General features: G+C 40.7%; 1 protein-coding gene across 1 annotated transcript in view; it reads left to right on the top strand.

The window, feature by feature from the left end:
- Positions 1–14,773, top strand: part of adam12a (ADAM metallopeptidase domain 12a) — a gene marked incomplete at both ends in the record, with an annotated part of 87,108 nt that overhangs the window by 42,146 nt on the left and 30,189 nt on the right. Inside the window, 6 exons of the mRNA XM_083904303.1 lie at positions 2,879–2,955; positions 4,218–4,404; positions 9,572–9,637; positions 11,045–11,116; positions 11,544–11,713; positions 13,387–13,471. Coding sequence (XP_083760429.1) covers positions 2,879–2,955; positions 4,218–4,404; positions 9,572–9,637; positions 11,045–11,116; positions 11,544–11,713; positions 13,387–13,471 — 657 coding nt within the window. The remainder of the gene's footprint in view (positions 1–2,878; positions 2,956–4,217; positions 4,405–9,571; positions 9,638–11,044; positions 11,117–11,543; positions 11,714–13,386; positions 13,472–14,773) is intronic.

The following is a 14,773-nucleotide window of genomic DNA, read 5'->3' as shown; positions in this document are numbered from 1 at the left end:
AGGAGACTGATATAGTGATCTGCAGTGTTCAGTTGTGTGTCAAAGGCAAGGTACTGCCGGGAGAGACTTCAGCATGAGTCAACCCTCCCTTGGTTCCCCTTGTCTGTTTCACATCGTCTCCTTTTCCCACTGATTCCATGCACGTTTAATACAATAAATGATTGCCACGTGCTGCAACAAAAGAAAACTACAGGGAATATATGAATATCGGAGAATTAGGTTGAAAAAAAAAGAAACAATGTATAGTTCAGTTCTGTTGCGGAATGTTCAAACCCAGGATGCCTCCCACCATAATGTGTCTGTTATTAATCTTCCTTATTTCAGGTTGGAAGGGGCGGACACTTCGCCTTCTCATTTCTTCCTGCAAAAAGCTCAGAAACAAAGTCTATTCCTATCCCTTATATCGATGCATCACAGTCATGATCTCATCAAAGAAACATGAGGTGGTAGCATTAACCCGGTGTAATAATACCAGCTCTTCTCCTCCTCCCCCACTATACAAAAATTTCATATTTCATGTAGGATTGTCCTGTCTTTGCACTTTTTTCCCCCACCTCACTATAACAGATTATTCTCTTTCAAAGCACCTCTAGGTGTAGATATGGAAAGAGGCTCCATGGTGGAAGACTCATGGTTTTAGATCTATTATTTCAGTATCTACCAGAATATGCTTTTGTGTTTTCTTTATGTCCTTTATACAGTATCCTGTTTTTCCAAAACTAATGTTTCTATAATAGGAGACCACTGAATCAATCATGTGGCATCCAGTGAGGATGGAATACACAACACATTGATACTTACAGTACATGGCACACACACCAACACTGGTGTCTGGAAGACACAGAATGCATAGTCGATGTTTTCTGCAGATTTTACACAGTCATAGTTGGAGTCAACAACAAGAATCAATAGAGCCATCCTGCCTTAAGCCACCAGCCAGACTGAAAGTGGGGCTGTAATGTGTGGCAATTTTTTTAAAATGAGATCCACATGAGTCTAGTTGTTGGCATGTGCCACAGTTAACCATCTTCCAAACATTACTTCCATCATGATAAAGGCCTGAACTCTGGACTTCGTTGACAGCTTCATGAAAAAGTGAAATCTAATATAACTCCTGTGGGATGTGACAGAACAGGTGACTCCTAGCGTGATCTAAATGTGCAGTTCTGCAGAGGTGATGTGTGGCAGTCATGTCTAACATCTTGTGAAATATACACTATGGACAAAAGTATATGGACGGATGACCATTTCACCAACAGGGACTGTAAAGATGTATTCAAATACATCTCCATGACTTTAATATGGTTATATTATTGGTTCCCCTTTTGCAGCTAACTTCCACACTTCTTGGAAGACTTTCTATGGGAATGTGTGTCCATTAATTTTGTAGAGCATTTAATAGATCAGGCACTAATGTTGGACGAGAAGGCCTGGCACGCAATCTCCCAAAGGTGCTCGATGGGGTTGAGGTCAGGGCTCTGTTCGTGCCAATTGACTTCATCCACACTAAACGTTATAGTCTTTATAGTCCTTGTTTTGTTCACTGGGGCGCAATCATGTTGGACTAGAGAAGGACCTTCCTGTTGCCACAAAGTTGGAAGCATAGTATTGTCCAAAATGTCTTGGTATGCTGAAGGGTTGCCCAAAGCCGGATTAAAACACCTGAATTACATAACAGGTGTGGCCAAATACTTTTGTCCATATAGTGTATGTCTCAAAGAACTGAGGCTGTCCTGAGAGCAAAGGGAGGTGTACCCAGGGTATACAGTAAATTCTGGTAATATCTCTGGTGCTTTGCTTGCAATTATAAATGAGTTATGTTGTAATATCTGCTTGCTATTTTGGATGAACTCTTATGGAATGTGCAAACGGCAAAATGCATCGCTACTTTATTCATCTAATTAGCAAAGATGTAATATGTCTCATAAAACTCACATTTAAGCTCTTTGACTATTGACTTGCACTGAAGCACTGGAACAACCTGTAAATATTTTATTTGCTTATTAAATCTACACGTTCATATTGATAAATACCAAACCATAGTGTATATAAATATACTATACATCCCTCACAAAATACCTTTTAACAAATATTGATAAAAGCAGCTTTTGTGACAAAGTCAAAATGTAAAATTCAACCTCATAAATTGAGACTATTTAACAATTCTGCATGAAGTAAAGTCTGAAATGAGAGAACACTAATTGGCCTATCATCCTTTTATTGCAGGATCCCTGTGAAAAAGCACTGTGATGCAAGATTTAGCAAGGATTTCTTTGAATACCAGAAACACATTCACACTGTGAATGTGCAGAATCAGCAGCCTCTGGAGCTTAGCCATGTTGAAGGAGCCCGGACATTGAGATTTACTGCCTCTACTCTATATTTAGAGGGAGTGGAAGAGGAGTGGAAAACTTACATTTCCTACTTTTCCAGAACAAGGGTGGCAGAGAGGCTGCTGTGCAGACCTCACCTGAGCGAGGTCGCCTAACTGTTGCAGAAAGTCTGTTTTTACTCTAAACCAGACACCTCCTCCTCCTCCTCCAGGCCTTCTTGCTGCCAGGAGTGGTTCACTAAACATGGCTTTAATTCACTCTCTTTACTTGCTGCTTCAGCTTGACAGGTGGTCCATGAAAGTGGGGACCTGGGAATGCAACAGCATGAAAAGACCGTGCTGGGAAAAGGTTTCAGTCACCATTAGCCTGCGGTGATGAGTGGGAATGACTCCTGCTGCTAAACTACAAAAGGCTATTCCCCCAACATTAACCTGCTATTATTTCACTGTTATCTGCTGGAAGTGTTGTTATTTAAATGTATGCAAAACTAAACACATTTTTTTTCCTCCACGTTAGTTCACTTCTTTATGTTTGTGATTCCTCAGGCAAACTGCTACTACCACGGTGAGGTGGAGGGTCACGTAAACTCAGACGTCAGCCTCAGCACCTGTGCTGGGATTAAGTAAGTGAGCAGCAAGGAAGCCCAAAGCAAAAGCTTTGTGTACTTTTGGGGCAGTGCAGGTCAAATTGAATATCAATCATGAGAAATTCAAGTCTCACATTCAAGATTTCACAAGAAAAATCAAGATACAACTTTTCCAGTATCTTCTACAGAAAAGCATGTGCAACTAAATAGTCACAAGGCGTACCTGCCAAAGTCTACCAAATTAGGCTGAGAGTGATTTCATTTCTCTTAAGATTCAAATGAATTAAGTGTCACTGTAGTCAAGTCCAAGTCATTTGTAACTGTCTCAGATGGGAAACACAAGAGATGTCAATCACGCCAAATCCCAAATTTAGTTGAAAGAAAACCTTATGTTTTAAATTTCCTCCGATTTTATCAGCTATTTTATTCTTTGTTATGAAAACCAATGGAAACCATGACGCAACTAAACATATAAAATCATAATAAATTGGATTTCACGTTAGGTTTTCGGTTGCTTTCGGAGATATCGTACCAACAGGGCTTAATAAACCGTGTTTCTATATGAACTAATAAGCTGAGATGACACCCTATACACTGTGTTGAAATCCAGTAACACCGACATGTGTGGAGGTGAAGACAAGTGAGTGGTCTAAGTGTTGGAAACGGTGTGTTTGCAGATGTCAACCAGGAGAAATCATTGCTGTAATATCGCTGGACACCATCAAGAGTGTTTACACAAACCAGCCAAGTGTCTATATACACCGTCTGCACAGTGATTTGCCTGATTGTGACACCTTTGCTTCTGACCTTGATCCGTAAATGTATTTCAGCTCTGCTTGAATCTATCTTCACAAAGACACATGCACGGGACCCTTTTTTTTTTTTTGACAGAGCTGCAAAATGCTTGGCCTTCTCACGGAGACAAATTGCCTTTGGCTTGGGTTGGCAGTGCTAATACTTTTGGGGGAGTTTGGGAGTTTAGTACGAGTCCATGTGGTTGTGGATATTGTGCAAGCTTTGTGAGAATCAGACGCGGGGTTGTCACTTAAATCACGGACGGAGCTTTTAAATGATGAGAAAAGTTAAGAAAGAGGAAAGACTGGCTGGAACAATGGAAAGACTAAGAGATACGGCTACTTTTTGAGCCGAAAGTCTGCCACACCAAGCACTAATTCAAGAGGTAGTGACTATTAATAATGGTGTAGGGTCACTTTCATAATGAGAATGATGTATTTCTTTGACTGCAATGGCAAATGATTCTGCATCATGTCTAACCACAGAGAGATCTGTCTCTGCAGGGGTTTCATATCTCTTGAAGACAAATCCTACGTACTGGAACCATCAGCCGATCACAGTGATGGTACTCACTGGATCTACTCAGCCGAACATCTCAATTTTGCTCCTGGCACCTGTGGCCACGACTTCAACATATCATTTCCTACTGAGCGAGCAGACGACAGTCCGTTCAGGTCTTTCAGCACAAGGGTAAGGTTTTTTTTTAACTGCAACTGTGTACTGACAATGTGGTTTGAAAGAACCCAATTGTTTTATTTAGTTCATTGTCATTGTGGGTGGCAGTGCATGTTAGTCAGAGCATCAATCTGGTCCTGACTGAAACTGTTTTATTGATTGCCATGAAATTTTGCAGCCCCCCAGAGGACTTTTGATAATCCCTTCTTTTTTTTTCTAGTGCCGCAATGAGGTTTGAATTGAAATTATAATAACTATTGGTTATAAAACTGGTCATAAAAATGTGGTGTAGATGGTGTAATCCTCAGTCTGTTCATGCAGTGTCATTATATAGTCAACATTTTAATTATTGCCAGTCATTTCTTTCAAACTAGTGTCATTACCTTCAGCCTCAGGTTTCAAATAATGATCATTAGCAAATGTGAACATGCTAAATTATATGCTGATCACACCATGGATATAACATGACATGCGTCTATTTTTCTTCTTCTTTTATCTTAAAATTAGACATTGGTGGCGCATGTCTGTCTTTATAGCCTGGGCTTTTTAAACCATTTACGTAAGGTTAAGGGTTTGTGGATCATAACAAACCTTCCCCTTTTTCATTCAACACTATCCAAACCAGTAGTTCTGACCAATAACCTGAAAATCATATCGGCTCAACTTGAGTTTCTACTTGTGAACAGTGTCTTTGTGTTCAAACTGCTGCTTTTACCAGCAGTGCTGTCAAAAGGATGTGAAGCCAGAAATCAATTTCTCACAGTCAAAGAGAAATATATTCTCACCACATGGTTGGCAGTTTTTAAAATGTGGTCCACAGTATTTCTTTTTTGCAAACTGCATTTGGATTCTGACTTTTCCCCAATCTGAACAATCACTTATCTCAGCCCTCTTTAACAAGCTCATTTGCAATGTAAATATTGGTAAGTGGCCGGCTATATCTTTTAGAAACGACTACTGATTAAATTATTCACTCATTCCTTCCATCTTATCTGACTGTGTCCATTAGTGATCTGAAGTGTATGGAGAGCTAGGGTTGATGAATGCTCATGAAAAAGGACATTGGCTGTTAAGTGGCTACAACTTTCCCTGAAAGCGAGATCTGAATACAGGATTGTAGATCATGTCTCCAGTCGGACCCGTCCATCCAGAATTAAACAGATTGCTTTGGAGAAACCCCACCCCGTCCTACAGCCTGCGCTCAGTTCCTTACTTCCTCACCCATCATGGGGATAAATCGTACGGGCAATGGTTCCACAGAGTCTCTATCCCCAGAGGAATTGGGCTTTAAAGATGATGAGTGCCTGTAAGTGGAAAACAGACTGAGGTAGCAGGGGTGTTGGGGTTTGGACACGGGTGATTTATCAGGTCAGTCCAATTACACAGCGATAGGCGGCTTGAAAGATGAAACACATGTTCCAGGAACCGAAAGCACACATCTCATATGTGTGAAAGAGTTAATGTAAGGGACTTTCCATTTTCGGAAAACTGACTTTTATTTTTGCAATAATTTAATCAGTTCATTATGGGCGCATGGAGAGGGAGTCGATAGTTTTTGGAAAGCAGACCAAGCATATGGCTGTGTTGGCTAAATCATCCTGCAGTTTCCCTATTAGTTTATGCATGCAGTGATTTTTGTGATGTTTTATTGTACATCTTGATTCCTGCTGGTGATTACACTGCTGGCATCAATAGTTGCTATTGTCCTTGGTGTTAAGAGGGCTGCAAAGATTTGGCAGAGGGGAACAAATCCTGACTACAGCACAATTATCACCTTGCAGAAACACAGGAGGGATAAGATAACAAAACCAGACAAAGATTATGATGATTTATACCAATGTGTAAAAAAAAAATGTGTGGGTTGTTCATGCGATCACAGTGTCCCTTTTTATTTGTTTAAAATACTACGCCCTGCATAGCACAGCGAGAGTTGTCAGCATTAGAATGTAAAATATGGAGAATAAACCAAAACAGATGTGATTAATAAGGGAGGTGGTCAAACACAATAATAATCCCTGAGGTGGTGAAATAAGTGAAAACCGATAAGATAGTGCAGTTCTTTTCGAATGTCCACATGAGAGCTCGTAGTCCTCTAAGCCAAAAAGTGGGCACGTAACATCATATTTACTGGACTTTGGCGGCATGAACGCAGGGCAAGTTCACCTCTGCCCATCGCGTAGCGGCGCTGAGGTGTGCTGCTGCCGCTTTGATAAGCTGCGACGTGTGCCGCTCGAGGGCCTGACGAGAACGAGGCATGTTGGCTCAGAGCCCCGTGATGATGAGAGGCACACTGGGCAGAGAAGGTTACCGAGATACGATGGCTGGATGACAGGAAATTCACGTCAACAACAGGACTTTCGGCAAATCTCTATTGTCGCACAAAATGTTTCAGTCCAAGCTGTTAAACCTCAGCGCAACATGCAGCGGCAGATTGGGAGAGACTTATCTTCTATGGTTGAAACAGGATACCACAGGGTGGAACATAATATATGCGGCGGTGGGATAGTTTCTGAAGTGGACTGTATGGATTGAACGACTCAGTTCACTTGATTGGATAGAAGCCTAAAGTAACTAACATTCGAGCACTAAGGGTGGTTGTCTGTTCTGTGTGAGGAGGAAGAGAAGCTAATCACAAAGCTCCATTGTTCCCCTTTCATCCTCGTCCACACCTGAGCCAGCTCCATTTACTTAATGAAGACTGAGATGTGGTCGAAAGCTCTGAAGCTGCAAGGTCACGGTTGTTTGTTTAAAATCTCTTCACTGTACAGTTTATTGTATTTTTTGCATAAATTACGGTATGAAAGCGCTTAACGTTATTTCTTTGATATTAAACTGCTGAGTGTACAGCATGAACAAAGGAAAGAACAGTTTGTTCTTGTTTGCCATTTATGTGAAGTTGAGGCTTTAGTGCACAAGTTCTAAATATAGACAAATGTCTGTTGCATTCAAACCACTGAGAAATGAGTTCAGAAAATGCTGATTAAGCTTATCAGCTCCTCACAACTCTGTGTATCTCAGTATAACAGATCTTGTGTCACCCGGCGACATTATCTCACATGAAAAGATTTGTTTTATGTCAAGGCAAATGACAACGTTACACCAGTAAAGCAAGACGGCTGCAAACAGGTTGACAAGTACGACTTTTAAACACAAAGAAGCACCAACAAAAACCTTGATAAGTTAATTCTACTACTCTTTTAATTTAATTTTAATTCTCTACCACTTTTTATTCCCATCAGCCGCTGTATACAGACAAAGCTGCCTCAGTCAGGTCTGATAGTATTGCTTGACAGAGTCTGTTTTCAAATAAAGGAATACTAACATCAGCAACAACAATAATCAATAAATGTTACACACTGCACAATAAATTGTAAAAGGTTGGGTACAGTGTTTCACAATTCAAAATTGTATATCTCCTTTATATTTTTTATTTCATTAAAGCCAAATGTATCCATTTTCCTGTGGCAGGTTTAGCTCTACAGAGCTTAGCTTCAAGTAAATAAACAAACAAATTCACACCTAGTCACAAATTCAACAAACAGGGAATCACTTCACTGATATTATTAGTGTCCATATGCATCTCCTCGCAGTGGCCTCTGAGAAACATGGTTATCACCATTGGGTGCATTTAGAGCACACTTGCCCATCCCGGCTTATCTATGGAGGAGGCAGATAAGAGCAGAGAGGATCTGGGCTGCCAGGCCCGCGAGGATAAAGAGGCTCAGACTGGAAAAAGGCCACGGTGTGACACTTAGCCAGCAGGGCAGTTTGATCTGCAAGCGTGTGTGAGTGGATAGAGTGAGTGTGTGTGTGTGTGTGTGTGTGTGTGTGTGTGTGTGTGTGTGTGTGTGTGTGTGTGTGTGTGTGTGTGTGTGTGTGTGTGTGTGTGTGTGTGTGTGTGCACGTGTGCACGTGTGTGTGCAGGTGAAACTGGCTTGATATCAGTTTGAGGCAAAAGTGAGGTGCTAATTCAGCACAAAAGTAGCACCTGCTTCATAGACAGCTCTGAACTATATCAGCATAAGGTCTATTTCTTAAATTTCTCCAATTATTTCTGATTCCTGAATACATTTACACATTTTAAATCATTTTCAGTCTTTTCAGTCATTATATTTGTACCCCAATTGCAGCATAGCTGTTGGGATGGCACTGGCCATCGGTCAGTTTACTAGTTCACTACTTTGGTCCAGACTAGACTATCTAAATCAAACTACTATGGATGTTGCCATGAAATTCTGTTCATTTATGATCTTTTTAGCAAAAGTTAGTATATTAACACATTGGTAATATATATTAATTTAAGACACTGTTATTGCGTGATATGCGTTAACCCTAACCTTATCCATAACCAGTTGACGTCCAACATTAACATTATGTTAATCACATTTTAAATCTTAGCCCTAAATTTAAACAGTTCAGTTCGGTATTGCCTCAATAAGAACCACGTTTTGGTCTCCATGAGGACTACTGGTCCTGACAAGGTCAATGTTTATGCCAGAAATGGGACATAACAAATATAAGTAAACCTAGATTAATGTACAGCAATGAGCAATTGTAAGATTTTTTCAGTTTGCTTCTTTTGGACATATACACTCACAGATCCATACTCCACTATCCAAGTGTGCAGGTGGAGTCACAAGCTCTTTGACTTTTGCAGAGAAAAAAAACAACAAAAAAACAAGGGTACAACAACTTCATATACAGTGACTTTATATCTTACTGTACATTGCAAACAGGGCAAAACTATTGTCCACTATAGTGATTTATTAGTTAATAATCCGGTTCCTGTTCCTGAGTGTTATCAGAGGTTTGTGTGGCTCTTCTCAGCGAGTCAAACTCAAAGAGTGGCTGATAGCTTTCTGCTGATTCTCACTTTAGCTTCCTTTTGTATGGAGCGGAGTTTCGGTATATTAAAAAAAAGCCACACTGAGTGGCCACTTGCTAAATTTAGACAGCTCTTTCCACTTAGCTGCGGTTAAGTGCGTCCACCTAATGTCCTTACTCTTCTCTCTGCTCCTCCTCCTTCTCTCTCCTCAATTCTTGGTTTATCACTTTGTCATTTCCTCCCCCATTTACTGCTCTTCCTGGCCTCTTTGTCACTTAACCTCTACCTTTTTCCTTTTTTTTTTTACATTGTTTCTCCTTCACACCCACCTATTCCCTCGTCTGCTCTCTTTTGCAGCACAAACGCAATGCCCAGACGACGACCAAGTATGTGGAGCTGATCATTGTGGCTGATAACAGAGAGGTGAGCAGAGGTCACACAACCTCAGTTGCCTTATCCCACAGGAATGAGGTTCAGAGGTCACAGGCCCCTACATCCCCATGAGAAGCAGATAGAGTGCTCCCACTCCTTCACTGTTGCCTCTGATGTGTGCGTGTGCTTACTCATCTATTTCACTGTCTAGCACCAGTTTCATCCCTCTTCCCACTTGACTCACAAATGAGACTCTATCTATTATGCACATTCTGAATTGTCTCAAGATCTGAAGGCGGCATAAGAGAAAGTGACCCTCAGTGACTCGGGCTGTCACTTTTTTTTTTTTTCAGAATTCAAGTTCAAACAAATACCGTGACATACCATTCCTTTGAAAATATTCAGAAATGTGACATTCTTTGTCATTACTTCGTTTTCACATAGGATGCGAGTGTAGCGCCTTACAGCTGCGTCTGCTGCATCTTGTCCATATCTGTCCTTCGTACAGGGAGTGTCTGCTGCAGAGCTTCTGTGTAGTATGTTTTACATACATAGAGTTGACGTTGATTCGTGGGTGAAGCAGCCTTCGCAAGGAAGCCCAGACTGCCCTCTCCCCAGCCACTTCCACTAGCTCTGGGGGCGGATTCCAAAGCATTCCCAGGCCAGCCGAGAAATATAATATGTCTAGCGTGTCCTGGGTTGGCCCCAAGGTCTCGTCCTGGAAGGACATGCCCAAAACAGGAGGCATCCTAACCAGATGCCTGAACCACCTCAACTGGCTCCTCTCAACGTGGGGAAGCAGTGGTTCTATCGCTATCTCTAACCCATTTCTTTCTATTTCTATTTCTATTGGAAATGTAATTTTCCATGCATATTTATGCTGTGAGACGTACACTGCTCACTGTAAAAAAAAAATAGGTAAGAGGTCTATTCCCAACAGGAATTGTCAAGCAAGGTTGAACTCTGCTGCCTCGGTCAGGTAGAGCTAAAAGCTAAGCTGATGGTTTAACTTGCTTGTGTGCACTATTTTCACAGCAGGACAACTACCTCAGTACTAGTTTTCTGATGTTTTTGATTGATTGATTTGATCGATGATTTTCTGTTGTTATGACTTCAGGTGGTCTGGTACACTTCTAGGCTGTTAGGCTGTTGTTTAATCGTTCCCACAAGTTTTAGCTGATATTTGAATTATGGATAAAAAGACAGCCCCGTCACTGTCATCAGGCATATAAGTCAATGTTACATTCTTTAGAGCCACAGACACTGGAGCTCTTAGATGACAGTAACTGCAGCAGAAGCACCACTGGAAACAAAGTAAAAGCTGTGAATATGCCAGTGAAAAACTTTACAGAGCTGTTTACGGTGTTCATATGGCCGTAATAATGTCTTTATGAAGATAGTTAATATGCAAGAACATGGATCACCTCTTCATCACGCGTGTGTGTTTGCGTTGTTCAGTTTCAGAAGCAAGGCAAGGACATGGAGAGGGTCAAGCAGCGGCTGGCTGAGATCACCAATTACGTGGACAAGGTAACAATCAAATCAACAGAAAGGAAGTGGTGTTTGTGTGATGTGATTAATTCAAGGTCATATCAAGCCTGGTGAGAATGAACCAACCTGAGAGCCGAGCCGAGGCTGATTGGATTATGAATGCATGATCAATTCCATAACGTGAATGAGAAATGTTATGAAGAGGCTGCAGTAATAAAACATAGTGTGGGCGCTGGTTTAATAAAACAGAAGCACACGATGATTTATTCACTGGGAAAGTTGTTCACTGATTAATGATTAAGGAATCCTTCAGAGCCACTCATCTTTTTAAAATAACTATTAAAAAGCATTTGTGTTTCGATAGGTAGCGCAAAGTGAAGAGAGTAAAAAGAAATATTAAGTGAAACAGCTTTTAAGCTTTTGGCGTTAATCCAAAGCTCTCTCCCGTCCTCCTCTCACCTCTCAGTTCTACAGGTCTTTGAATATCCGAGTGGCTCTGGTTGGCCTGGAGGTGTGGAGTGACGTGGACAAGTGTCCTGTCAGCCAGGACCCTTTCAGCACGTTGCACGAGTTTCTGGACTGGAGGAAGGTCAAGCTGCTGCCTCAGAAGCCACATGACAATGCCCAACTGATAAGGTACACCTCTTTTTTAGTAGCATTTACATGTTTCCAGTACAGTGCGCACACTCTTTGAAAGATATGGATGAATTCCAAAAGTTATTGACAGCACAAAATTAGACCGAATTATTATATCTTGTGGAAATGAAACATTTTATTGCATGACAGCTGTTTACTCTTCTCTTGAGTTGAGTTAAGATGCAGAGTGGATTTTTAAAAATTAAATTTAATCAATCTTAGTGATTTGCATGGTAATAGAGCCCCATTAAAGAGAACAAAATGGTGACTTTAATTAACAACAACACATTAACAATTTGCGGTTAGATGTGTTGGATTGACAACAATCAAATAAGATAAATGTTATAAGGGTATAAATTCAATTGCTCTGTCTCAGAGCTACAACTGCCCATCACCCCATACCTGCCTAACACAGAATACCAGGTCCTTTGTGTATAGTGTATTGTATATTGTGTCTAGCCTGAAATGACACCTTCCTACAACATCCGCAGGGAGTCGGCTCCCCGATATCTACAGTAGACAAAGAGGTGTGAAAACACTGTCTGGAATGGCAGACTCTTTGTCTATTGGAGGAATGCAAAAGGGGAGTTGCTCAGGTATAAATGTGGAGGGAACACTTTGCTCTGGGTCTTTCTCCAGCTAGGATCACTCCTGTGAAGATTGACCTTTTCCTTGCAACGGAAATAAAATCTTATAAAGCATAGAAATGTATAAAATGATGCTCACATATTTTGAATATATACAGAACTTATGGAAAAAATTATAATACGAAGTTTTAAATGTACAACCATGCAACTAGGGATGACAAACTTGCAAAATGCACTAAATTAAGATGTGTTAGCTTTGAGCTGGAAGCATCACTGCACCTGCTTCACCTGTCCAGCATGTTTTCCATGCAGCACTATGTAACTTTTGCTGGCCAAGACATGTAGCAAACACACTAGAGCTGAAACGATCGAATCGATTAATCAATTACTAAATTAATCGCCAACTATTTGGATAATCGATACTTGGTTTGAAGCTTTTTTCATGATTAAAACAAGATTTCTGATTGTTTTGGCTTCTTAAATGTGAATATTTTCTTGGTTTCTTTGCTCCACATAACAAATTAATCATTAAAACTGAATCATTTTGGTTTGTGACCAAAACAAGACTTCAAGAACATCATAATTTCCAGCTTTGACAAACACTGATCAAGTTTTTTAACATTTTCTGACATTTTATGGACCAAACGATTCATCGATTAATCGAGAAAATAATCGTTAATTGCAGCTCTAAAACACACCATAATGATTTGCTTTTAACTGACCTCAGTTCAGCATTTCCCTTGAATGTGAGGCCTGATTCAGACAGTTTTAGTTGCTGACTATAATTAAGTCGCACACTTCTCACTGAATTCCTTCCTAAACAAAGGTTTTGGATTCATTCTCCCTATTACACATCAGCAAGCTGTTATTTTAAGGTGAATAAAGTTGCTTTAATACGACATTTAAACGTGTATTTGATGTGCAGGCCTGTCAAAAAAAACCCAATGAAATGTTTCCAGTCCATTTGAGAAACTTCTACAATATTTTTATTTGAAATTCTACACCAGCTCCCTGTGGCACCGCGGACCTTTACCATGTGCAGACACACTGAATGCTGAATGATAACCTTTGTTTATCCATTTTTAGCGGGGTGTATTTCCAGGGCACCACCATCGGTATGGCACCCATCATGAGTATGTGCACAGCTGACCAATCTGGAGGAATAGTCATGGTACGTGTACGGGGATTCTACTATATTTGCTGTGCTGTTGTGTGTCTTGACTTCTCGAAAGAGAAAGATTCATTTCATCCTTTCATTATTTTCTTTTCCTGCTCTGCACCCTTTGCCTTGTTCTCCACCTCCCTCCAGTCTGACATAATACTCTCATATTTCTCCCCCTGAGTCTCTTGTGTAAGGGGTGAGCTGAGGATTCCAGACTTGATATTAACCAATATTAACTTCAGGGGACACACATCATTGACTCTTTCTGCAGGAAGACAGTTATATAGAACCCTCCAATTTGTGCTGATAAACTCCAGTGTGTATTGATTATGTGAGTGGAAACCTTTGCTTCTTAAAGAGGTTCAACAAATGGAACAAATGATAGAAACTAGGCAGCCTGAATGAAAATGCAGGGGCATGTCGTAAATGATCAGCCATTACAGAACTGTAACCCTATAGTTTGTGCTCAAATCATCTTGTATTAATGCAATCCGTGCTATTATTCAGTCCTCTGCTTTTGAGTGGATATTTGTCTTGTAGCCTGGCTGGCTCATGGTAAACTTTACAACTTGTCCCAGATGGTTCTTCACTCTTGTCCTCCCAGATGGTAAAGTAAAGGCTTGGTCATTATCATAAAGCTCCGTATACACACATACATCAGGTCACAGACAGGGGATCCGTCTCAAGTACAGACTCTTTAGCTTGGAAAAATCGCAACCCTGTTGTCTTTTGTTTACAAAGTGCCTTTAAAGTCATTAATTGTCTTCCCTTGTGGGTCTTATTGTTATTTTTCCAGACAGTTAAATCTTAAACATCCATTTCCAGACCATCTGGAATCTCTATTTACCATCGCTGAATGTTACATTAATTTTTTTAGTGAGGTGGAGCAACACGGAGACAATTTCATGCCGTGAGCTCTTCATTTACATCAGTTGTTTGGTCTTTCTCCGTTTTTTGTTTTGTTTTGCATGAACTCGGGGCCGTGTAGTCAGATTGCAGCGAGTGCTGACAGCTGATGACCGTTACTTTGAAAAGCCCCAAGAGCGCAGTTCATCAATCTGAAGTTGAGTTGCACAGCGCTACTGAATAATGCACAGTGACGACGACTCCAGAGACAAGGTGCTCTGACGCACAGCTCTGCATCCACAAGGGCTGATAGCTGTCGATATATTATTTATCCCAGCTCTTGGTGTCTCCAAGTTTTACACACCGTGCAGGAAAACTCTAGTAAGCAGCAGCTTTCACCCTGTGTGCTACTTTTGCTTCATCTTCACACCGTTTTTCAATTTCTCTTATCTTCACCTGATTACC

Source organism: Microchirus variegatus (genome assembly GCF_963457635.1).
Source record: "Microchirus variegatus genome assembly, chromosome: 17".
In the NCBI taxonomy this organism is placed as follows: domain Eukaryota; kingdom Metazoa; phylum Chordata; class Actinopteri; order Pleuronectiformes; family Soleidae; genus Microchirus; species Microchirus variegatus.
The sequence above is the reverse complement of the archived record's forward strand: the minus strand, read 5'-3'. Positions and strand labels throughout refer to the sequence as shown.